Source organism: Pristiophorus japonicus, chromosome 12, assembly GCF_044704955.1.
Source record: "Pristiophorus japonicus isolate sPriJap1 chromosome 12, sPriJap1.hap1, whole genome shotgun sequence".
Classification (NCBI taxonomy): domain Eukaryota; kingdom Metazoa; phylum Chordata; class Chondrichthyes; family Pristiophoridae; genus Pristiophorus; species Pristiophorus japonicus.
The window spans coordinates 92,545,433-92,571,549 of NC_091988.1; the positions used below are offsets into that span (position 1 = coordinate 92,545,433).

The 26,117-nt window shown below is 47.3% G+C and overlaps 1 protein-coding gene across 1 annotated transcript in view; it reads left to right on the forward strand.

The window, feature by feature from the left end:
- Positions 1-26,117, forward strand: part of LOC139277373 (protein SSUH2 homolog) — an 80,289-nt gene that overhangs the window by 18,393 nt on the left and 35,779 nt on the right. The window contains exons 2-5 of the mRNA XM_070895752.1: positions 9,852-9,913; positions 20,159-20,257; positions 21,610-21,688; positions 25,918-26,047. Of these exons, the coding sequence (XP_070751853.1) occupies positions 9,852-9,913; positions 20,159-20,257; positions 21,610-21,688; positions 25,918-26,047 (370 nt within the window). The remainder of the gene's footprint in view (positions 1-9,851; positions 9,914-20,158; positions 20,258-21,609; positions 21,689-25,917; positions 26,048-26,117) is intronic.

A 26,117-nucleotide genomic window follows, 5' to 3' on the forward strand; every position in this document is an offset into this window, starting at 1 on the left:
CACTCCTCTCACTAACACACGTACTTTCTAAAGCCAAGAGGGTCTATATCTTCCACACTGGGTTTGACTGCACATTCTTCTCTTCACATGACTGACAACGCAGAAGTTGTGCAGGACTTGTGCAGCCCCTCCCTCTTCCCCCACAGCTACCTCATACTCCACTCCCAAGGATTTCAGCCATATTATGTATTAGCAAAAAAAACTCCCACTTTCTCCAAAAAAAGAGAGGGAAGTAAATTAAAAGATCCAAGCAAAAATTCCCTGCGCTTGCAGCTGCTCCTGTGGCGTGGGATCAATTTAACAACGTTCAGTTTCACATAAGACCCACCTCCGCCCATGTGGTGAAGTGTTGTGTATGATGGATGGCAGGGAAAATTGGTGAGAAGCTGCAAAACCTCATTTTGGATCCCGGGGGCTGTTGAGCGGGCACAGCAGCATGAGTCAAAATGAGACCTTCACAGCTGCATGGTGACTTCCTTCATGAGCTAGGAGCTTCGTGGTGATGGCATTTCAGCCCCAACAGCCGTAGAGTGAGCTGCCTCAGGTGTTGCTCACTCTCTGTGAGGAATAAGTATGGTGGCAAATTGTAGTGCCACAGGACAGGAGGCGTGCATGTGACTCCGAAAACAAAGAGACAAAAATACCACCAAGAGATTGGTCTGAGGGGGTTGTCGGCAACAGAAAGTGGCTAGGGTTGAGCTGGCCGATCACTTTGATGGTATCTGTCTCTTTTGGTTTCAGCTGTTGCACCACGTTTTTTTGTTCAGTAAGTGTTGACGTTGTTATCGCTTGGCACTCTGGCCTTTCACCTCCACGACCCGACGCCTGGATGGAGTGCTGATTGTAGGGAGAATTGGATAGCCTCAATCTAGTTTAATCCAATTAGCACTAAATTGGCAATCCAGGCCACAGAGCGGTTAGTTTGGAAAATGGAAATTGCATCCATTTCAGTAGGGTGTTGGGATTTAGGCACATGGCTGGGACAGTGTAGCGTATTGTGCGCCTGACCTGCACGTTTATGATCAGAGAATGATCACGTTTATGATCGGGGAGTGTTCACGTGTGCGATCGGGGAGTGTTCATGTGTACGATCGGGGAGTGTTCATGTGTACGATCGGGGAGTGTTCACGTGTGCGATCGGGGAGTGTTCACGTGTGCGATCGGGGAGTGTTCACGTGTGCGATCGGGGAGTGTTCACGTGTGCGATCGGGGAGTGTTCACGTGTGCGATCGGGGAGTGATCACGTGTGCGATCGGGGAGTGTTCACGTGTGCGATCGGGGAGTGTTCATGTGTGCGATCGGGGAGTGTTCACGTGTGCGATCGGGGAGTGTTCACGTGTGCGATCGGGGAGTGTTCACGTGTGCGATCGGGGAGTGTTCACGTGTGCGATCGGGGAGTGTTCTCGTGTGCGATCGGGGAGTGGTTCACGTGTGCGATCGGGGAGTGTTCACGTGTATGATCGGGGAGTGTTCACGTGTACGATCGGGGAGTGTTCACGTGTGCGATCGGGGAGTGTTCACGTGTGCGATCGGGGAGTGTTCACGTGTGCGATCGGGGAGTGTTCACGTGTGCGATCGGGGAGTGTTCACGTGTGCGATCGGGGAGTGTTCACGTGTATGATCGGGGAGTGTTCACGTGTATGATCGGGGAGTGTTCACGTGTGCGATCGGGGAGTGTTCACGTGTGCGATCGGGGAGTGTTCATGTGTATGATCGGGGGGTGATCACGTGTGCGATCGGGGAGTGTTCACGTGTAGGATCGGGGAGTGTTCACGTGTGCGATCGGGGAGTGTTCATGTGTGCGATCGGGGAGTGTTCACGTGTGCGATCGGGGAGTGTTCACGTGTGCGATCGGGGAGTGTTCATGTGTGCGATCGGGGAGTGTTCACGTGTGCGATCGGGGGGTGATCACGTGTGCGATCGGGGAGTGTTCACGTGTGCGATCGGGGAGTGTTCACGTGTATGATCGGGGAGTGTTCATGTGTGCGATCGGGGAGTGTTCACGTGTGCGATCGGGGGGTGATCACGTGTGCGATCGAGGAGTGTTCACGTGTGCGATCGGGGAGTATTCACGTGTATGATCGGGGGGTGATCACGTGTGCGATCGGGGAGTGTTCATGTGTGCGATCGGGGAGTGTTCACGTGTGCGATCGGGGAGTGTTCACGTGTATGATCGGGGAGTGTTCATGTGTGCGATCGGGGAGTGTTCACGTGTGCGATCGGGGAGTGTTCACGTGTGCGATCGGGGAGTATTCACGTGTGCGATCGGGGAGTGTTCACGTTTATGATCGGGGAGTGTTCACGTGTGCGATCGGGGAGTGTTCACGTTTATGATCGGGGAGTGTTCACGTGTGCGATCGGGGAGTGTTCACGTTTATGATCGGGGAGTGTTCACGTGTGCGATCGGGGAGTGTTCACGTGTGCGATCGGGGAGTGTTCATGTGTGCGATCGGGGAGTGTTCACGTGTGCGATCGGGGAGTGTTCACGTGTGCGATCGGGGAGTGTTCTCGTGTGCGATCGGGGAGTGTTCACGTGTGCGATCGGGGGGTGATCACGTGTGCGATCGGGGAGTGTTCACGTGTGCGATCGGGGGGTGATCACGTGTGCGATCGGGGAGTGTTCACGTGTGCGATCGGGGAGTGTTCACGTGTGCGATCGGGGAGTGTTCACGTGTGCGATCTGGGGGGTGATCACGTGTGCGATTGGGGAGTGTTCACGTGTGCGATCGGGGAGTGTTCACGTGTGCGATCGGGGAGTGTTCACGTGTGCGATCGGGGAGTGTTCACGTGTGCGATCGGGGAGTGTTCACGTGTGCGATCGGGGAGTATTCACGTGTGCGATCGGGGAGTGTTCACGTGTAAGATCGGGGAGTGTTCACGTGTGCGATCGGGGAGTGTTCACGTGTGCGATCGGGGAGTGTTCACGTGTGCGATCGGGGAGTATTCACGTGTGCGATCGGGGAGTGTTCACGTGTGCGATCGGGGAGTGTTCACGTGTGCGATCGGGGAGTGTTCACGTGTACGATCGGGGAGTGTTCACGTGTGCGATCGGGGAGTGTTCACGTGTAAGATCGGGGAGTGTTCACGTGTGCGATCGGGGAGTGTTCACGTGTGCGATCGGGGAGTGTTCACGTGTGCGATCGGGGAGTATTCACGTGTGCGATCGGGGAGTGTTCACGTGTGCGATCGGGGAGTGTTCACGTGTGCGATCGGGGAGTGTTCACGTGTGCGATCGGGGAGTGTTCACGTGTGCGATCGGGGAGTGTTCACGTGGTGGATCGGGGAGTGTTCACGTGTGCGATCGGGGAGTGTTCACGTGTGCGATCGGGGAGTGTTCACGTGTGCGATCGGGGAGTGTTCACGTGTGCGATCGGGGAGTGTTCACGTGTGCGATCGGGGAGTGTTCACGTGTGCGATCGGGGAGTGTTCACGTGTGCGATCGGGGAGTGTTCACGTGTGCGATCGGGGAGTGTTCACGTGTGCGATCGGGGAGTGTTCACGTGTGCGATCGGGGAGTGTTCACGTGTGCGATCGGGGAGTGTTCACGTGTGCGATCGGGGAGTGTTCACGTGTGCGATCGGGGAGTGTTCGCTGCTGATGCAGAATGTCAGAACTGGGCAAAAGCTTCATCCCTCATCTTGGTGAGCATAAAGTGCACCAAAGAAATTCCAGAATTTCTGCTTCCTCTCTGAACTACATTGTAACTGCCTGTATTGCAAACAGTCACAGGCAGTGAAAAGAAAGGCGTGTATGTCTGCATATTTGTTTGGAACTAGGATCAGCCTCTTTAGGCCAGTCCAAAACTGAATAGGGACACCAATTGAAACCAAAAAGGCTGTGCAAAGGGACCTATCCACATATACAGGACAGTGTGCTTGGTCATGTGCGGTCGGCCTGTTTTGCGCACAGCCTTTGTAAAAAAAAAAATAATTCAGCTTTGGAAAATCGGACTTTGTCTTTCCAGTTTCCACTCCAGAAATCAGAGTGTCCTCTAAAACTGGGGACCTGGTTCAAACCTCTACCGTGATCATCCTACAAGTAGGGTGACTTGCTGTAACAAGAACAGAAGTCTCTCAAAATTGACCGCTGGTGGTTGCACAGATGTCTGGAGGAATTGGGAAGAGTTCTGACAGGTTAGAAGTTTCTTGCAGCTGCAGATAGCCCAGATTCAGGCTGATCTAGTTGGTGATGGGCATCAACTGACATCTACAGCTCATTAAAAAAAAAATCAAGAATGACTTGCATTTCTATAGCACCTTTCACAACCTCGGCAAGGCCCAAAGTGCTCTGCAACCAATGAAGTACCTTCAAAGTGTAGTTACTGTTGTAACGTAGGAAAGACGGCAGCCCAATATATGCACAGCAAGCTCCCACAAACTATATGACCAGATAATCTGTTTTAGTGACGTTGGTTGAAGGCTAAATGTTGGCTAGGGCACCAGAGGGAACTCCCCTGCTCTTCTTCGAATAGTGTCATAGGATCTTTTACGTCCACCTGAAAGAGCTGTCGAGGCCTCGGTTTAACGTCTCATCCAAATGACGACACCTGCTTCAGTACGGCACTGAAGTTCCTGCTGAGATTTTCATGCTCAAGCCCCTGGAGTGGGACTTGAACCCACAACCTTCTGACTCAGAGGTGAGGGTGCGATCAGCTGAGTCACTGGCTGACACCTCTGTGCATTAAATTGGCAAAAGCACCTTTTATTTATTTAGGTCTGCAATGTGACCCTTTTTCCTGACCTGCAGTGAGGATCTGCAATACACGGATCTAATGGAGAACCCACTGCAACGGCACTTTTGAAAACTGTCGCACACGTGAAAATCTCGATCACTTCAAGTAGCAAGCACACATAAATTGAAGCAGGCATGGACTTCTTACTCACTTTGCAACTGCCACACGCATTGAAAGCAGTTCAAGCAGTCGGATGCACAATTTAAAATGTCTTGTGGAAGCACTAAAAAGAAAAGAAAGTTATTGTGCATTCAGTAGAAGTTAGAAATTATAAAGAAGTACGAAGCTGGCAGAAGTGTGCGTAACTTGATGGAGGAATATGAAGTTGGATCATCAACAATTTACGATATCAAGAAGCAAAAGAAAGATCTTGAAAGATTCACCGATGTTTCTGAATCTCCCGTGAAGGTAATGGCCCCGCAACAATTTGCAAAAGCCGAAGTTTGACAAACGAGACCAGGTGCTTTATGAATGGTTTGCTTTGAAGCGGTCTGAAGGTGTGGCAATTTCAGGGCCAATGATTACAGCAAAGGCCAAGGACTTCAAGACGAGAATGAATCCAGATGAAGAGTGCATTTTCTCAGAGGGGTGGCTCACACGATTTAAGCAGCGCCATGGCATTCGCCATCTGGATGTGCCGGGCGAGGAAAGATCAGCATACAATGAGGCCGCACAGAATTATGCAAGAACATTTGCTGGAATAGTGCAGGAAATGAAATTGACCGCAGATCAAATGTACAACGCTGATGAAACTGGCTTACTGTGGAGGTGTTTGCCAACTGTTACTTTGGCTGCAGCAAGGGATAAGGAAGCTGCAGGCTTTAAGATGAATAAGGACAGGTTAACAATCTTAAATTGTGCCAATGCCTCTGGTGAACACAGACTTCCACTTTTAGTGATTGGCAAATCAAGAAGGCCACGTGCTTTAAAGGGAATTGCTCATTTACCAGTCAGCTATAAGGCTCAGCAAAGTGCGTGAACAAACAAGGACATATTCATGGAATGGTTCTCAACAGAATTCGTCCCCCAAACTCGAGAAAACATGAAGAAAATAGGCAAACCTAATGGGAAGTGTGTCCTGCTTCTGGACAATTGCAGAGCACACCCGCATGAGTCAAAATTATTGCCCAGTTGTGGCAACATCTTCGCATGCTATCTGCCCCCCCCAATGTGACCTCGCTCATTCAACCTATGGATCAGGGTGTCTTACAGAACTTCAAGTGCCACTATAGGAACAACTTCATGTACAGATTGATTAATAGCGATCTATCAATCATTGATTTACCAGAGAGCATACACTATTAAAGATGCCATCTTCGCATGCTCTCTGGCATGGAGAGAAGTAAAAAAAATGTTACACTGATGAGGTGTTGGCACAAGTTGTGGCCCAATGTCATGATTGAAGACAGTGCTTCTGATGACGAAGAATTCTATGCTGGGGCTAATACAGAACAGGCTGTCAAAGAAATCGCGGAGATTGTCAGCAGTGCTCACGATACAAACGCACTTAAATCCCTAGCAGAAGATGAGATTGCTCAGTGGATACATGTTGACATCGACACAACTGTAGCACAATCTTACACTGACGAGCAACTTATCGGCATAGTAACCAATAAAGACACATCTGATGAAGAGATGAGCGATTCAGACACAGATTGAAGTAAAAGAAAGGGACTTGGACACGTGCTGAAGAAGTAATGAAATATGTCGTGGGTTTCTTTGAGGGGAACTCTCATTTCACTTCTCATGAGGGTTTCTGCAAACTCCTATCATCCACAACATTTTAATGAAGAAGAAAATGAATTCATTTAAACAAGCAGATATAAGATCGCTATTTTAAAAATCAAGCTCAGTTTTAACACTTTTAACTCTTAACATAAAATAATTTCGAAGCGCTATGAATCCATTATCATGTATTTTATTACCTTCACTCTATGACAACACGAACTAAGTCTTCATGGTTGGTTCTATCACCGTCAAATTTCAGCTCTGAGAGGTGCACTCGCCCTAGCGGCAAAATTGTTTACCCGGAATAGCCCGATCTCCGAGGGACCCGGATAACCGAGAGTTGCCTGTATTTTCTTCTGACTCCAATGGATTTCATTAGCTGCCGCAAGGATCTTGAGATGCAATTGGGCTGTCTTTCGCCCTTGCACTGAATGTGGGGAGTAAAATAGTAATATTTTGACAGCAGAACATTGATCCATCCAACCTACCCAAACAAACCTTACAGCCATCACAGAACTAATAGCCCTGAATTGTCTTCCACTTTTGAAAAACTCCCATGGTTCTCTGTTGCACTGCTCTCTGTGATCCCCTCCAGCCCTACAACCCTCTGCGATAGCTGCTCTCGTCACTTGAGCATCCTCAATTTCAATCGCTCCACCATTGGCAATCGTGCCTTCAACTGCCTGGGCCCCAAGCTCTGAAGTTCCCTCCCTAAACCTCTCCGCCTCTCTACCTCTCTTTCCTCCTTTTAAGATACTCCTTAAAACCTACCTCATTTGCCCTAAAATCTCATTGTGTGACTCTGTTTTGTTTGATAACGCTACCTGTGAAGCAGCATGGGACGTTTTACTATGTTAAAGGTGCTATATAAATACAAGTTGTTGTTGCAATCCATTGCACAGTTCGTTCAGTCCTTTTTGAAAATGTGCCATAATTTTCTGTTCCATCAGCACTTCTGGTAATCTGTTGCACAATTCTAGACACTCTTACTAAAAATATGTTGCCTATATTTCCTATTTTCCTTTTAAGCTCTTAATTATAAATTGAGTCCCAGAGTACTTCCTTCCCGGCCCAACAGAAGAATTTCTGGGTCCAAATTCTCCTTCCGGGTGAGAATCTTGAGACTTCTATTAATTTCCCCCCTCATCCTCTTCAGGGAGTAAAGTCCAGGGTAGACGATTGTTTCACATAATAATTAAAATGAAAACTACAGGTCCAAGAATCTCTGGGAGGCTGGCTCCAATTGCGTGCCTCTGTTCCATGACCTTCTGTATCCCCTCGTGACCCTGGAGAGAGATCACACAGTACCGGTGGGCACCACTGGATATGGGTTGTCTTATTGAACATCAAAATAACACTGCGATGTAATATTTTAACTTTGTGCGGACCAACTGTGTTAGCGGCACCCTCCTCTCGGGGAAGGGTGTGGATGCACCAAAAGACCAAAGTCAGAGGAGCGGAGAGCTCCGAGGGGAGGGTTGTAGGGCTGGAGCAAGTGAAAGAAATAGGGAGGGGCGAGGCCATGAAGAGGCCAGTCTCTTTCCTGCTTTTATATTTTCAAAGCTTGCTGTTATTTCGCTCATTCTCACTTCTACCTAAAATCATCACCTTCCGCTTATCTGGATTGAATTGCATCTCCCACTTCTCTGATCATTGTCCAAGGTGTTTTTGGATGATCGCACTTACACTTCCTCCCCACCACCACTGGTAAACATTCCTCTGTTTCCTTCTCTTGCACCTGATATGTTTAACGAATGCCCTGTTACTGCCCTTTTATATTTTCTGCCATAATCTCTCATGCTCCCTCTTTGCGATTCCTCTCTGTTTCTTGATGTTCTTCTGGTTCATTTTCTAGCTCTCCCTATCCTCTTTCTTCCTTGTGCATTGCCTGGTTTTAAAAGCCGTTACTTGCTCTTTCATAACTGATGTGACTTCCAGTTTTATCCACGTCAGATAGGAAGTGCATCATGTGGTGTGCTACTGCGTTACACCTGGTTACAAAGTTACATCAGAAAAACAAAGAAAGACTTGCATTTATATCGCACCATTCATGATCTCAGAACATTCCCAAGTGAAGCACTTTTGAAGTGCAGTCGCTGTTGTAATGTAGGAAACGCTACAGCCAATTTGTGCACAGCAAGCTCCCACAAACATGAAGTAAATGACCAGGTAAACTGTTTTATTGATGTTGGTTGGGGGATAAATATTGGCCAGGATATGGAGATTTTCTTTTAATAGCATCGTAGGATCTTTTATGTCCAGCTGAGCGGGCAGAATGGATCTCGGTTTAATTTCTCATCCAAAAGACGATACCGTTGGCAGTGCAAAGCTTCCTCAATACTGCACTGAAGTGTAAATCTAGATTATATGCTCCAGTCTCCAGAATGGGAATTGAACCCACAACCTTCTGACTTGGAGGCGAGAGAGCTACCAACTGAACCACGGCTGACATCGAAATAAGGAATGCAGCATGGGTCTATTAAAGTGCCCATGCACTTCCCATCAAGCAATTCCAGGTTAGATGCTCGGTCAAGCTCCCTCTACACTGCCCTGACAATATATCTTCGCCACAAATTCAGAAGAAGTCCCCAGCCACACCAGAGTGACATTTCTATCTCCCATACCAACCACCTTTGTGAGCTTCCCGAGCAAGGTTTCCACTCTGCTATAATCCTCAGTTGTTTTTATGGGCTTGTGGCCATTTGGAACAGGATTGAAACTGACCTGTAGAGCAGCAAGGAGAGAGGTTTGGCTCTATACCCGTTTGAGCTGGACTCAAACCCTGATCTAAGACGTTAAACCAAGGCCCTCTCAGGTGGAAGAAAACGATCCCATGGCATTACAAAGTATCACAAAGTATTTACAGCACAGAAACCGGCCATTTGACCCAACGGGTCCACACCGGTGTTTATGCTCCACACGAGCCTCCTCCCACACTTCTTCATCTCACCCCATCATTATATCCTTCTGTTCCTTTATCCCTCGTGCTTATCTAGCTTTCCTTTAAATGCAGAAGAGCAAGGGTGGTCTCCCCGGTGTGCTGGCCAATATAGGTTCCTCAATCAACATCACCTAAACAGATTAGCTGGTTATTTATTTCATTGCTGTTTGTGGGAGCTTGCTGTGCACAAATCCACGTTTCCTACATTATAACAGTGACTACACTACACAAGTACTTCATTGGCTGTAAAGCTTTTTTGGACGTCCTGCTTTTAGGCCCGTGTGTTAACAATTCTGTTTTGATGGCTGATAGAATGTACTTTGCGTAAAAGGGCCTGGTTTGATTTGGGTGACCCAGTACGTCCAAACCAAGTTAATTATACATGTGATGTGGATGTGTACAATGATTTCTTTCAATTCAAACTGATCATTTCTTGTATTTCTGTTTCAGTAACATTGTACATGGAGAACAGTCTGGATATGTGCCCCCCGAGCTGGTATCTACAGCTGCAGGTAAAACCTAGGTCTGAAATAAGTGGAAGTATTAAAGGGCTGCTGCTAGTGGCGCTCATGGGAAACACATCCGTGGAGATCACGGGCAGCGGGTAATTTCCTGTTATCGCCACACTCTGCTGGGAATCATGGATAATGTAATTAATCCTTCAATGTGCTCTGCAGAATGGAATACAAGGAAGTTCACAGGAAAGGTTCAGTTAAGTATTTCCACATTATTTTTACATAGAAATATAGAAAATAGGAGCAGTAGTAGACCATTCGGCCCTTCGAGCCTACACCGCCATTCAATATGATCATGGCTGATCCTCTATCTCAACACCATATTCCTGCTTTTCCCCATACCCCTTGATGTCTTTTGTTTCTAGAAATCTATGTATCTCCCTCTTAAATATATTCAGTGACTTGGCCTCCACAGCCTTCACTGGTAGAGAATTCCACAGGTTCACCACCCTCTGAGTGAAAAAAATTCTCCTCATCTCAGTCCTAAATTTCCTACCCTGTATCCTGAGACTGTGACCCCTTGTTCTAGACTTCCCAGCCGGGGAAACATCCTCCCCGCATCCAGTCTATCCAACCCAGTCAGAATTTTATACGTTTCAATGAGATCCCCTCTCATTCTTCTAAACTCCAGTGAATACAGGCCTAGTCGACCCAATCTCTCCTCATACGACAGTCCTGCCATCCCAGGAATCAGTCTGGTGAACCTTCGTTGCACTGTCTCCAGTTTAATTTGGAACGTGAACTATCGTACACCCATTTTAGAGGAGCATCATCTTCAAGGGAAGATCACAAAGGTGTGAGGGATGGGAATGTCATGGCATGTTCTTGGTGGGGGGGGGGGGGGGTTAAGGTATATTGTTGGGGCAATGTAGAAGGAGCTTTACCTATCACCTATTGTACCACAATAGCAACTTGGATGTATATAATGCCTTTAATGTAGTATTACGGCTCAAGAAGCATAATCAAACAAAATTTGACACTGAGCTACAAAAAGAGATATTGGGGCAGTTAACCAAAAGCTTGGTCAAAGAGCTAGGTTTTAAGCAAAGTCTTAAAGGAGCAAAGATTGGTAGAGAGACGAAGAGGTTTAGGAAGGAATTCCAGAGATTGGGACCTAGACGGCAGAAGGCTCAACAGCCAATGAGGGGTGGCGAAGGAAATTGGGGCCGCACAAGAGGCCAGAATTGTAGGAATGTAGAATTCTCGGTGTGAGAGAAGAGCTGTCTGTATTTTGTCCCAACAACTCCACGTGATTAAATGATGTCTTTCAGTGGAATCATGCCCTCTGCTTGTGCTCAAATGCAATAAAGGTTTGGCAAGTGTAGCTCTCCCTGGTTCAGAGGGTTTGAGTGGGGAGGGGATAGAACTGCCCAGGTACCCCCCCCCCCCACTCCTTCCTGAAGGCTAACCAGCGCCCTCTGCTGAAAGTGCTTATTGGATGATGGCTGGATCAGGCTCAGCTGTGATGCCCAGACCTACTCCCTCATGGTCGAATAGCTGGCTGGCTCACTGTCAAGGCTCAGACATGACTGCAGGAGAGGTACTGGTGAGTCACCAGCACCGGTGGAACCATAACCTGCAAGGAGCCTTGAGGGGAAAGGCGAAGGGAGGAGAGGAAAGCTAATGACCGTCGGAGGCAAGAGTGTGACTAACTGACACTCGGAAACGAGCCAGTAAACCATTGAGTCGAGGTCAAATTGTACCCTGCAAGGCCATCGCCCTAATCCGCTTCATCAGTGCTGTTATCTTTTGATCTTTCATTCACCATAAGTTTCAAGAGGGTGGGGGGAAGGAAAGAAAGTTATAATTTGCTTACAGACGTCGCTCTGTTTAAAAGTAAACATGACCACCACCTATCCCATCGAAACATAAGTGGGAATGACAGCAATGCAAAAGGAACAGAAGCAAGGTAGACTCTTTGGCCCCAAGTTTCCACACGCTACAAAACGGGCGCCCCTCCGAGCTGGACGCCCGTTTTTCACGCCAAAAACGGCGCCTGAAAAATAACGCGCGATTCTGGAGCGCCCTGCAGCTCCATGTCTGCCTGGCGCGGCGCCCAGGGGGCGGAGCCTACCACTCGCACCGATTTTGTAAGTGGGAGGGGGCGAGTACCATTTAAATTCGTTTTTGTCATGCCGGCAACGCTGCGCGTGCGCGTTGGAGCGTTCGCGCACGCGCAGTGTGAAGGAAACATTGGCACTCGGCCATTTTTGTAGTTCTTTGTAGCTGTTTAATTTTTGAACATTTTTTAATAAAAGCACATTGCCATCAGCACATCAGCACTGAGGCTTCTTGCAGCAGTGAGAAGGCTGCAGGAAGCCTCAGAAGTTGAGGCAGCCGTTTCCCTCCCCCCCCCCCGCCCCCCGCCATCGGGAAATGGCTGCCTCAACTTCTGAGGCGTCCTGCAGCCTTCTCACTGCCTCCTCCCCTCCCCCCCGCCATCGGGAACGGCTGCCTCCTCCCTCCCTCCCGTTCGCGGGAACGACGCCACACCGCTGAGCTGACTGAAGCACTTTCACACAGGTAGGAAGATGGTTTATTTAATCTTTTCTTTGCTTATAAATGTTTATTCAGGTTGGATTTATTTGTATAATATTTGTATAAGTATAAATAAAGATTTATTGTAGAATTTAATTACTTCCCTTCTCCCCCCCTCCCTCCCCACCTCGTTCTGGACGCCTAATTTGTAACCTGCGCCTGATTTTTTAATGTGTAGACAAGGTTTTTTCAGTTCTACAGAAATCTTCACTTGCTCCATTCTAAGTTAGTTTGGAGTACGTTTTCACTGTGGAAACTTTGAAATCAGGCGTCAGTGGCCGGACATGCCCCCTTTTGAAGAAAAAATTCTGTTCCAAAGTGAAACTGTTCTAACTGACTAGAACTGCAGAAAAAAAAATGTGGAGAATTGCGATTTCTAAGATAATCCGTTCTCCACCAGTTGCTCCTAAAAATCAGGCGCAAATCATGTGGAAACTTGGGCCCATAGACTCGTCTCATTAAGTTGCCCAAGTCCCTTCAGTAAAGCTGACAACTTGTCAGACACTTGTAGTTGAAATGTGTATGCAAATGAAGTGGGTGATTTTCTAAAGTTACCCTGACCTTTGGTACGTATATTTTACATGCAATAAAATACATCGGCACACTCAACCTGCTGTTAAACCCGGCGCCTGCAGTCAAAACAACCTCAAAGGTTGTGTCCAATTGACGGGTTTTGTGTGAGACGGGTTCTGCTTTGGGAGTGGGGGTGGGGAGGGGCGGTGTTAACGACTTTGTCTGTCTGGAGTTTTTAAAAGGATGGGAATTATTAAAATGTGGAGGGAGTTGTTTTTGGTTGTTAATATCCGAAGTAAGGAGGCTGAGTCTCCCTAGAATCAAACGCTCAGATCAGCAAGTGAAGTCTGGGGGATAATGTGAAAACCCACTTCAGCTGCATGCTGGGCTTCTCGGTACGTCGAGGGTTGAACCAAAGCCTGTAAACTATTGTACATAAACAAGAACAAAGATCCAAGAGGAACTGGGGAAGCTACAATACTCTGAGGATGTAGAGAGGATCAGCAGAAAGAGGGCGCTTCCCTTTTTGTGGTTGTGTTTCTGGTACGGTCAGCTCTGGAGCTGCAGCATGAAGTGGCTCGGCCTGGTGAGGAAGCGCATCCCGTCACAATCTCCTGTATTCAACAGCTGGTCAGTGTGATATGTTCTTACAACCTCACTAACCAACACTTCAAGCTGGCTCCAATACAGAAACCTGTCATGTCACATGATCCTTTATTATTTACATCAGTAATTACAGTACATCGATTGTCCACTAGAGGGCGCTCTATATTACAACCAGGAATACTTTAAGAACTTAAGAACATAAGAAATAGGAGCAGGAGTAGGCCATACGGCCCCTCGTGCCTGCTCCGCCATTCAATACGATCATGGCTGATCTGATCATAGACTCGGATCCACTTCTCTGCCCGCTCCCCATAACCCCTTATCCCCTTATCGTTTAAGAAACTGTCCATTTCTGCCTTATATTTATTCAATGTCCCAGCTTCCACAGCTCTCTGAGGCAGCGAATTCCACAGATTTACAACCCTCAGAGAGAAGAAATTCCTCCTATCTCAGTTTTAAATGGCCGGCCCCTTATTCTAAGATTATGCCCCCTAGTTCTAGTCTCCTCCATTAGTGGAAACATCCTCTCTGTATCCACCTTGTCAAGCCCCCTCATAATCTTAATACGTTTCGATAAGATCACCTCTCATTCTTCTGAGTAGAGGCCCAACCTACTTTTCCATGAAAAAAACAGTGCTCAGGTATTAAAGTGAAGGGGGAATTCTGCAATCTCATTCTCCTGGGTGGGGGCTCCTGGGGGTCGTGAGTCAGAGTTAGGGATACAATGTAATTGCCCCGATTCTCTGACCCACCCCCAAGAACAGACCCTGCTGGAAGTGTGGGATCGTCCCTCTCTTTCTCCTTCCACACAATGCACCGAGGCTGACTGCTTATCCCCACACTGTTGCCAACAATGCTCGGTACCAGCCATGGATTAACTTGTGACCCGATTATATTGTCCTCCTGCTCTCCCTAACAAGAGCTCCAGACCTCTGCTGGGTTTTTTCGTATTCATTCTTGGCAAGTTCACTATTTATTGTCGAATACTAGTGGGTTTGTTGGATACAACTGAGTGGCTGGACTGGAGTCACGTATAGGCCAGACCTAAAAGGACATTAGGGAACTTCTTCCCTAAAAGGACATTAGGGAACTAGTTGGGTTTTTACAATAATCTGACAGCATTACAGTCACTTTTTCTGATGCCAGCCTATTTTATTTCCAGATTCTTTTTTTAAACTGAATTTCAATTCCCCAGCTGCCGTGGTGGGAGTTGAACTTGCGTTCTGTGGACGATTAGTCCAGGCCTCTGGATTAATGGTCCATTGTGACTTGTGTCAGGACTTTACCAGAAGGTCAATCGTGGTCACAATCCTAGGCCCTGCCTCTTTAGTGCGCATCGTTGTGAGACTTCAGCACACCACGGGAACTTGAATTAAAAATAAAATAAAAGTGAATGAATCACCATGGCGCCATCCAATGCTGTACACTATGGAGGGTCACCAGCTCAAGTTCTCCCATGGGGGTGACTGTCTCTGTGCTCTTTGGGAGCCTACATGAGGATACGATGACACAAAGTCCCTGGGCCAAATGGATGCACTTCAAAGCAATACCAGGCTTTTAACAAGTGCAGAGAAAGTTGTGCAAAAATCCTCTTGTCTGGTTGCAAGGCAACTTTTCGGCACAGCATTGATGTTGCAAGATCTGTTCAGAGGTCCACAAGTGGGTGCCTCATACACGAGGGAGAAAGGAATAAAAGGATATGCTGACAGGGTTAGATGAAATAGAGTGGGAGGAGGCTCATGAGGCACATAAACACCGACATAGACAAGTGGGGCCAAATGGCCTGTTTCTGAATTCTATGAAGCGTAGAGTGATGGTGAAAGGCGGTGGTGAATTTTAACGGGCTAGTACATCTCTTTAATGCCTCGTCAAATTTGTTTCATGAAGAAGGCTGCTACAGTTCAATCAACTGATTAATAAAAGCAATTCTTTTTGTTATTTATTCATTGGCGCGATACGGGCATCGCTGGCAAGGCTAGCATTTATAGGCATAGAAACATAGAAAATAGGTGCAGGAGTAGGCCATTCGCCCCTTCGAGCCTGCACCACCATTCAATAAGATCATGGCTGATCATTCATCTCCATACCCTTTTCCTGCTTTCTCTCCATACCCCTTGATCTCTTTGCCGTAAGGGCCATATCTAACTCCCTGTCGAATATGTCCAATGAACTGGCAACAACTCTCTGCGGCAGGGAATTCCACAGGTTCACAACTCTCTGAGAGAAGAAGTTTCTCCTTATCTCAGTCCTAAATGGCCTACCCCTTATCCTAAGACTGTGTCTCCTGGTTCTGGACTTCCCCAACATCGGGAACATTCTTCCCGCATCTAACCTGTCCCGTCCCGTCAGAATCTTATACATTTCTATGAGATCCCCTCTCATCCTTCTAAACTCCAATGTATAAAGGCCCAGTTGATCCAGTCTCTCCTCATATGTCAGTCCAGCCATCCCTGGAATCAGTCTGGTCAACCTTCGCTGCACTCCCTCAATAGCAAGAACGTCCTTCCTCAGATTAGGAGACCAAAACTGAACTCAATATTCCAGGTGAGGCCTCACCAAGGCCCTGTACAACTGCAGTAAGATCTCCCTGCTCCTATACTCAAATCCCCTAGCTATGAAGGCTAACATGCCATTTGCCTTCTTCACTGCCTGCTGTACCTGCATGCCAACTTTCAATGACTGATGAATCATGACACCCAGGTCTCGTTGCACCTCCCCTTTTCCTAATCTGCCACCATTCAGATAATATTCTGCCTTCGTGTTTTTGCCACCAAAGTGGATAACCTCACATTTATCCACATTATACTGCGTTTGCCCACTCACCTAACCTGTCCAAATCACCCTGCAGCCTCTTAGCATCCTCCTCACAGCTCACACCGCCACCCAGTTTAGTGTCATCTTCAAACTTGGAGATATTACTTCATCCAAATTAATGTATATTGTAAAGAGCTGGGGTCCCAGCACTGAGCCCTGCGGCACTCCACTAGTCACTGCCTCCCATTCCGAAAAGGACACGTTTATCCCGACTCTCTGCTTCCTGTCTGCCAACCAATTCTCTGTCCATGCCAGTACATTACCCCCAATACCATGTGCTTTTATTTTGCACACCAATCCCTTATGTGGGACCTTGTCAAAGGCCTATTGAAAGTCCAAATACACCACATCCACTGGTTCTCCCTTGTCCACTCTACTAGTTACATCCTCAAAAAATTCCAGAAGATTTGTCAAGCATGATTTCCCTTTCATAAATCCATGCTGACTTGGACCGATCCTGTCACTGCTATTTCATCCTTAATAATTGATTCCAACATTTTCCCCACTACTGATGTCAGGCTAACCGGTCTATAATTACCCGTTTTCTCTCTCCCTCCTTTTTTAAAAAGTGGTGTTACATTAGCTACCCTCCAGTCCATAAGAACTGATACAGAGTCGATCGACTGTTGGAAAATGATCACCAATGCATCCACTATTTCTAGGGCCACTTCCTTAAGTACTCTGGGATGCATACAATCAGGTCCCGGGGATTTATCGGCCTTCAATCCCATCAATTTCCCCAACACAATTTCCCGCCTAATAAGGACCCTTCAGTTCCTCCTTCTCACTAGATCCTCGGTCCCCGAGTACATCTGGAAGGTTATTTGTGTCTTCCTTCGTGAAGACAGAACCAAAGTATTTGTTCAATTGGCCTGCCATTTCTTTGTTCCCCATTATAAATTCACCTCAGTCCGACTGCAAGGGACCTATATTTGTCTTCACTAATCTTTTTCTCTTCACATATCTATAGAAGCTTTTGCAGTCAGTTTTTATGTTCCCAGCAAGCTTCCTCTCATACTCTATTTTCCCCCTCCTAATTAAACCCTTTGTCCTCCTCTGCTGAATTCTAAATTTCTCCCAGTCCTCAGGTTTGCTGCTTTTTCTGGCCAATTTATATGCCTCTTCCTTGGATCTAACACTATCCTTAATTTCCCTTGTTAGCCACGGTTGAGCCACCTTCCCTGTTTTATTTTTACTCCAGACAGGGATGTACAATTGTTGAAGTTCATCCATGTGATCTATAAATGTTTGCCATTGCTTATCCACCGTCAACCCTTTAAGTATCATTTGCCAGTCTATTCTAGCCAATTCACGCCTCATGCCATCGAAGTTAGCTTCCCTTAAGTTCAGGACCCTAGATTAACTGTGTCACTTTCCATCTTAATAAAGAATTCTACCATATTATGGTTACTCTTCCCCAAGGGGCCTCACACAACAAGATTGCTAATTAGTCCCTTCTAATTACACATCACCCAGTCTAGGATGGCCAACTCTCTAGTTGGTTCCTCAACATATTGGTCAAGAAAACCATCCCTAATACACTCCAGGAAATCCTCCTCCACCGCATTGCTACCAGTTTGGTTAGCCGAATCTATATGTAAATTAAAGTCGCCCCTGATAACTGCTGTACCTTTATTGCACATATCCCTTATTTCTTCTTTGATGCTGTCCCCAACCTCACTACTACTGTTTGGTGGTCTGTACACAACTCCCACCAGCGTTTTCTGCCCTTTGGTATTCCGTAGCTCCACCCATACCAATTCCACATCATCCAAGCCAATGTCCTTCCTTACTATTGCATTAATTTCCTCTTTAACCAGCAACACCACCCCACCTCCTTTTCCTTTCTGTCTGTCCTTCCTAAATGTTGAATACCCCTGGATGTTGAGTTCCCAGCCTTGGTCACCCTGGAGCCATGTCTCCGTGATGCCAATTACATCATACCCGTTAACTGCTATCTGCGCAGTTAATTCGTCCACCTTATTCCGAATACTCCTCGCATTGAGGCACAGAGCATTCAGGCTTGTCATTTTAAACACACTTTGCCCCTTTAGAATTTTGCTGTCATGTGGCCCTTTTTGTTTTTTGCCTTGGGTTTCTCTGCCCTCCACTTTTACTATTCTCCTTTCTATCTTTTGCCTCTGTCTCCCTTTTATTTCCCTCTGCCTCCCTGCGTAGGTTCCCATCCCCCTGCCATAGTAGTTTAACTCCTCCCCAACAGCACCAGCAAACACTCCCCCTAGGACATTGGTTCTGGTCCTGCACAGGTGCAGACCGTCCGGTTTGTACTGGTCTCACCTCCCCCAGAACCGGTTCCAATGCCCCAGGAATTTGAATCCCTCCCTTCTGCACCACTCCTCAAGCCACGTATTCATCTGAACTATCCTGCGATTCCTACTCTGACTAGCACGTGGCACTGGTAGCAATCCTGAGATTACTACTTTTGAGGTTCTACTTTTTAATTTAGCTCCTAGTTCCCTAAATTCGTCTCGTCGGATCTCATCCTGCTTTTTTACCTATATCGTTGGTACCTATATGCACCACGACAACTGACTGTTCACCCTCCCTTTTCAGAATGTCCTGCACCCGCTCCGAGACATCCTTGACCCTTGCACCAGGGAGGCAACATACCATCCTGGAGTCTCGGTTGCGGCCACGGAAAAGCCTATCTATTCCCCTTATAATTGAATCCCCTATCACTATCGCTCTCCCACTCTTTTTCCTGCCCTCCTCTGTAGCAGAGCCACCCACGGTGCCATGAACTTGGCTGCTGCTGCCTTCCCTTGATGAGTCATCCCCCTCAACAGTACCCAAAGCCCTGTATCTGTTTTGCAGGGAGATGACCGCAGGAGACCCCTGCACTACCTTCCTTGCACTGCTCTTCCTGTTGGTCACCCGTTCCCTATCTGGCTGTGTACCCTTTACCTGCGGTGTGACCAACTCGCTAAACATGCTATTCACGTCATTCTCAGCATCGTGGATGCTCCAGAGTTCATTCACCCGCAGCTCCAGTGCCGCAATGCGGTCTGTCAGGATCTGCAGGCGGATGCACTTCCCGCACACGTAGTCGTCAGGGACACCGGAAGGGTCCCTGACTTCCCATATAGTACAGGAGGAGCATAACACGTGTCCGAGCTCTCCTGCCATGTCTTAACCCTTAGATAAACTTAAATTGGCAACAACAATGCTAAAGGTTACTTACTGATAAAGTAAAACTACTTACCAATCACTTACCCTCTTGGCTGTGACGTCACCTTTCGATTTCTTTTGCATTCTCACCCTGCTGCAGCTGCACCAGCTAGCCTCAGCGACCACGAACTCCCGCAGCTCGAACTACTTCGACGGGCCGTTATTGCCCATCTTTAATTGCCCCTGAGAAGGTGGTGAGCCGCCTTCTTGAACCATTGTTCTTTGTAGCAGTTTGGTACAACTGAGTGGCTTGCCAGGCCGTTTCAGAGGGCAGTTGATAGTCAACCACATTGCTGTGGGTCTGGAGTCACATATAGGCCAGACCAGGCAAGGACGGCAGATGTCATCCCCTAAAGGGGATTAGTGAACCAGATGGGTTTTTATAACAATCCAGTTGTTTCAAATTACCATTTCAGATACTATCTTTTTATTCCAGATTTATTTAATTAACTGAATTTAAATTCCCCAGCTGCCATGTTGGGATTTGAACTCATGTCTCCGGGTCATTTGGTCCAGGCCTCTGGGTTACTAGTCCAGTAACATAACCACTATTCTACCGTTCCCATGCCTTTTTCTTTGCAGCTTACCCTGAAGCCCCACAGGATGAGGAATATGCATCAGCACCGCCAGCTAATATGCTGGACGACGTGGTTGGGTATGAAGGGACCACAGCAGGTGGCGGTAAGCAAGAAGCATCAGTTCCGAGGGTTTGTTGGTTAAATCGGGATGCGACGGCTTGTGCACCACTGCAAACACTAAGACACAAAGTTGCATCGAGCCAGTGAATCTCACGGCTTCTCTCGAGCGGGGTTGGATCCCGGCTCCGTATTTGCACCGCAAATTTCCTGTTGGTGCCATATGGAAATCACCTTGCACTGAAGCTGAGGTAGTGGGTTAAGTGGGCCCAGAAACCGACAACACAGGCTGACCCAGCAATCGTCAGCTGTGGGATTGATGGCAGTCCTGCCCCCTCGCATTGAGTAGGGGAAGAAAGAAATAAAGACTTACATTTATAGAGTGCCTTTCACAAAGCTCAGGGTGTCCCAAAGTGCTTTATGCGCCAACGAAATACTGTTTGAAATGTAGTCACTGTTATAACGCAGGGAACGCAGCAGCAGAAGCCTGGTGCTTTACATTTCGTGCCGGTGCAGTGCAAAGGACTAGGCTGCACTTGGGGTGGAGGAGGCGGGGAGATAGATATCTCAAAGTGCTTCACACACAGTGAATTACTTTGGAATAAGGTCATCCCTGGTATATAGGTGACTGCAGCAGTCATTTTGCCACATCGAGGTCTGACACACGGCAATGGAGGCATGAACAACCTGTGTATGCTGGTGTTGGTTGAGGGGGCAATTTTGGCCAGGACACTGTGAGAACATCTCTTCGAATAGTGCCAGGGGATCTTTTATCCCCACCTGCAGCAATGGACTAGGCAGACGGGACCTCTCCTTGGCGTTGTATCTGATGGACGGCATCTCTGACAGTGCAGCACTCCCTTAGTGCCATTCTCGGAGTGGGGTTTCTGACTCAGAGGCTACAGGCTATTAACTGAGCCAAGCTATGGCCAGATATACAATGCAATTGGGGCATCAATCTGCCTTTCCCTTTAATATACAGTAATATGGATAGAATCAAAATGGAGTAATGCTCCCACCAATTTTCTCGTCCTCCTCTCCTGAACCCTTGCTGCAATACTGATAGTCCTCCAGTATCTTGCTCAATTGGCTATACCTTCGCTGTGGGCCTCAACCTTGAGTGTCACCAGGCCTTTTTGCACGTAAAGGGTCCACACATGCGTACTTCCCAGCAGGAGTAGCTGGAGGTCTATCCGGAACGGGAACCCTATCCCCGCCTTTAACCCCCCCCCACCCCCCTCCCTACAGAACCTAGGTGCATTGAATCTAGTTTTAATGCCTCAACTGAGATGAGCACAGAGAGCCAAACAAACTTAGGATTTTTCCGATCTCGGCAGCTTCAAGATGAATGACAGAATTCTCCAACGGACAACCTAATGGCCTGCTTATTATTCACAGAGGGACGATTTGTCCCACCGCCGATTTCTATTGTGGAAGGAGCACGGAGGGATGAGCCTCAGCCGCAGAGAGCGTGGAGGTAAGCTCCGAAATCTAGAAGGTGACAGTCGATCTTGCAGCACTTCAATCCCCATTGTAGCCCCTGGGGAAACAGGGTCCTTTTTGGCACTTCACCCGGCCGTGTGCTGCGGCCTGGCAGGGTTCCTGAAGTCTGAAGGGAAGCTCCTGGGGTAACCGATGAAAGAAAGCAGCAACAAGGTGCAGCGCGACCTATTGGCGCGTTCGCGGGGACTTCCGCAAATTGAAGTCAAAGGCAACTCAAACTGCTGTCTGCTTGACCTCGCGGGTGAGCCAATGATTGAGAACCGCTCCTGCTTCTGATTCGCTCCACCCCCCGACTTTTCATTGGCGGGCTTGTGGGCTAGCTGATCAACGTCGGAGTGAATGGCTTTAGTTTGTCATGCTGATGTCAGGAGCAGGGCTGGGCCGATACACTACCCCTGCGCTTTGATAAGTATCATCGCCGGCAGCAGGTTGGAGGGGATTAAGAAAGAGCTTGCATTTATATAGCGTCTTTCACGTTCTCGGGATGTCCCCAAACACTTCACACCCACTGAATTACTTTCTGAAGTGTAGTCACTGTATGTAGGCAAATGCAGCAGCCAATGTGTGCACAGCAACATCCCACAAACAGGAAATGACCGGATAATCTGTTTGTAGGCATGTTGGTTGAAGGATAAGTGTTGACCAGGACAGCAGGACCTCTGCTCTTCTTCTCATAGTGCCATGGGATTTTTTGTATTTTTATTTACATCCACTTGAGAGGGCAGGCGGGGCTTCGGTTTCACGTTTCAGCCGAGAGATGGCCTCTTCCACAATGCAGCACTCCCTCGGTACTGCACTGGAGAGCCAGGCTGGATTATATGCTCAAGTCTCTGGGGTGGGGCTTCCACCCACAACCTTCTGACTCGGAGACGAGGATGCTACCACTGGCACGATAGTTACAAGCCATTGTTTCAAGCCCTGCAGTTAAAACTCGTTTCACCTTACATTTGTAGCCACACTCTGTAATGAATCTCTCAAGCCTGTTTTTTTAATTGTTAGCTGATGTTACTTGTGACTTTGGGCTTTTGGTGTGAGTGTGCTCGTTCCACGATTAATTATTCAGCCCCCCCCAGTTTATATTTTGCAACCTGTCTATTTAAATATCAGGTTTGTGTCGTAACATGTCCAAAATCTCAAATATGCAAAGTGTAAGACACACTTGCATCCGATTGGCTCAAATATCCTATTCATAAAACAAAAATGAATTATAACTGAAGCATCCTAATAAGCACTTCCTAAACCGGGGGAGAAAGAAGTCAAGTTTCCTTGCTGGCCTTTCTCCCAAGGGGACGATCCAGAGATGTACAAACAGCCACCAAACTTCCACAAGTTATAGCAATTGCCCACTAATTGACCTGCGGGTATGCCTATTGAGAAAATGCTCGGGATTGGGCTCCGAAGCACGAGGGACGGGGGTTCAGGGAAATCGAAGGACTGAAGTCAGCATGTTTCTGAATAGAAAAGAAAAGGCCTACATTTCTATAGCGCCTTTTAGGACATCCCAAAATGCTTTACAGCTAATGAAATACTTTTGAAGTGTAGTCAATGTAGGGAAACGCGGCAACCATTTTGCGCACAGCAAGGTCCCACAGACCGCAGTTAAATAAATGATTAGATGATCTGTTTTGGTGATGTTGGGTCAAGGATAGATGTTGGCCAGGGCACTGAGGAGAACTACTCCCGCTCTTCCTTGAATAGTGTTGTGGGATCTTTTACTTCCACCTGAGAGGGTAGATGGAGCTTCGGTTTAACGTCTCATCTAAAAGACAATGCAGCGCTCCCTCAATCCTGCACTGGAGTGCTGGCCCAGATTAGGCGCTGTCGTCTCTGGAGTGGGGCTTGAACCCATAAGCTTCTGACTCTGACGTGAAAGTGCTAAGTACCAAACACTGAATAAGACGGTGCATGCGGCGAGCAAGCTGTGGATTCAGCAGTGACTGTCGTTGAATTTGAAATTGGACAGCTCACTTTCTTACCCTGGTAATGGACCTCAATCTTTTTGTTATAACAATGGCATTAAGGTATGGTCCAAAATACAGTGACTGGGCTCAGCACCCGTTCCCATGGTGAGCTCGGAGTTCTGACGGGACAGGAGGGAGGGAGCAAGAACATTGCTAAGTGACAATTCAGCATTCCAAAATACAAAGTGCTGTGACCTGAGTATCTTTTGGCCTGTCTGCTGAGAGGTCTTGTGCTATGTTGGGGTGGAAGTAGGGACTTTCCCACCGTTTGTCAGTGGTTTTTTGGGGGGTAGATTACTGCAAATCTGTCAGCATTGCCCAACCATTCACCACTGCCATAGAGAAGTGTGCTTCCACACGACCAATGTCCCGCTAAATCTACTACTCTTTTCTTTTAAATAGTATTATCTGGTGGAGTCCAAGGACTTTAAGAAGTAGAAAATAAATTAGTGTTGGGCATGGATTTCTTTATTTAAAGATTAAGAAATGTTTGAAATAATCAACCAGAGGTGGTAACGGCAGTATAAAACATTAGGAATTTAGGAACAGGAGTAGACCATTCAGCCCCTCGAACCCACCAATCATTTAGATCACGGATGATCAGTATCTCAACTCCATCGCCCACCTTGGTTCCATATCCCTCAATATCCTTGCCTAACAGAAATCTATCAATCCCAGTTTTGACATTTTCAACTGACCCTGTCTGCAACAGCTTTTGGGGGGAAAGAGTTCTAGATTCCCACCACCTTTTGTGTGAAGAATTGCTTCCTGGCAGCCGTGAATGGCTTAGCTCTTTTAAGGTTATGGCCTCTTGTTCTAGACTGCCGCACCAGAAAGACATGTATTTATATAGCACCTTTCACGACCCCCGGACATTCCAAAGCACTTCACAACCAATGAAGTACTTTTTGAAGTGTAGTCACTGTTGTAATGTAGAGGAAGTAGTTTCTCTCTATCTACCCTATCCATTCCTTTCAGCATTAAACTGTTGCTGGATACTATAATGGGAGAGTTAGGGTACTGGAGGGATGGGTTTTTCTCGTCCTTATCTTTTCTTATATTCTTCTGTATTTTGCTAATGTACTTGGATTTGTTCAATCTATTAGCACAGTTAATGGTGTGAATTCAACGTAAGAAGTCTCCAATGTCTACGTTGTGTGTGTGCGTGGTGTGTGTGTGTGTGTGTGCATGGCTGACAGCATTGGGCAGGGCTAAGAAACCCCTCACTGCCTAGTCTTTTACAGGAGGAACGGACACTTGGGCAGCTGGCACCTGTGGAGCTATAAGGTCAATTTTCTTCTTATGCACTTCTGGCTTGGTGCCTTACCCACCGGGAGGCTACATTCGGAAACAAGTCCTGCTGCCTATGATTTTTCATCCATTAATTTCCTAATATGGGCTCCCACTGGGCTAGATCCTGACCCAGAAATGCGCGAGCAGAAAATGTACCCTTGTATGTACCTCAGTGGCTTCAGCAGAGAAGAGCAGAACTGCAGGCTGCATCCTGAAATCCTGGCACTTTGGGAACTTTCCCAGGATATGACCAGGATCAGAACAAGACTGCATTTATTGCCCTAAGTAGGTGGTGAGCCTCATTAGCAATTGTTTTTATCATAAAACTGAGTGGCTTGCTGGGCCAGTTCAGTGGACAGTCAAGGCTGGACTTTCCGCTAATTTGCGCTCCATTTCGCGCCTCGGCGGGGAGAAAAAAGGTGATTCTGGGTGTCAGACGGGATTTAGCGCCCGGCGGAAGAGTTAGCTATCTAATAGGGTCTAGAGTCGCATGTAGGTCAGACTGTGTAGTGCTGGTAGGTTCCCTTCCCTGAAGGACATTCAGTGAGCCAGTTTTTTACAATAATAAATTATCTTTTACAATAATTTTGTGTGCCAACCCACAAATAAATAGATGATTTGAATTCAGTTCCAAGCTTCCATGGCTGGGATTTGAACTCTCCACCTCTGGGTTGCTAGTCTAGTGCCATAACCATGACACCAACATTACCATGGTCAGAGCAATGTGTGGAACTGTATTGGTGCCCGTTGGAGTGACTTGAACTGGGCCCCAGCACTCTTGAAATGTATCCTGCTCTGTGTAAAATCAGCCAAAAGCAGTGTTTTGATAGACACAAGCTAACATGATGAAGAAATTTATTAAAAGAAATTGGAAATGTATGTCATAAAACCTGAGGAACAATCCTAACATCCTTGTGTTTTTCCCCCCCTCTTGCTCCTTCCTTCCCAGTATTCCATCCATCTCTGAACAGACTGCGAGAGAAGCACTCCTTCAGTTTGCATCCAGTGTGTGTTGCTACAGCACCAGGCCTGCCAAACAGATGGTCTTCCGAGATTTAAGACCATACAACACCTTCAGAGTAAGTGATGTCTTTTTTTAAAGAAAGGGAAAACCTGCGCTCATCAACCTATTAAAAATAAATAGGTTCT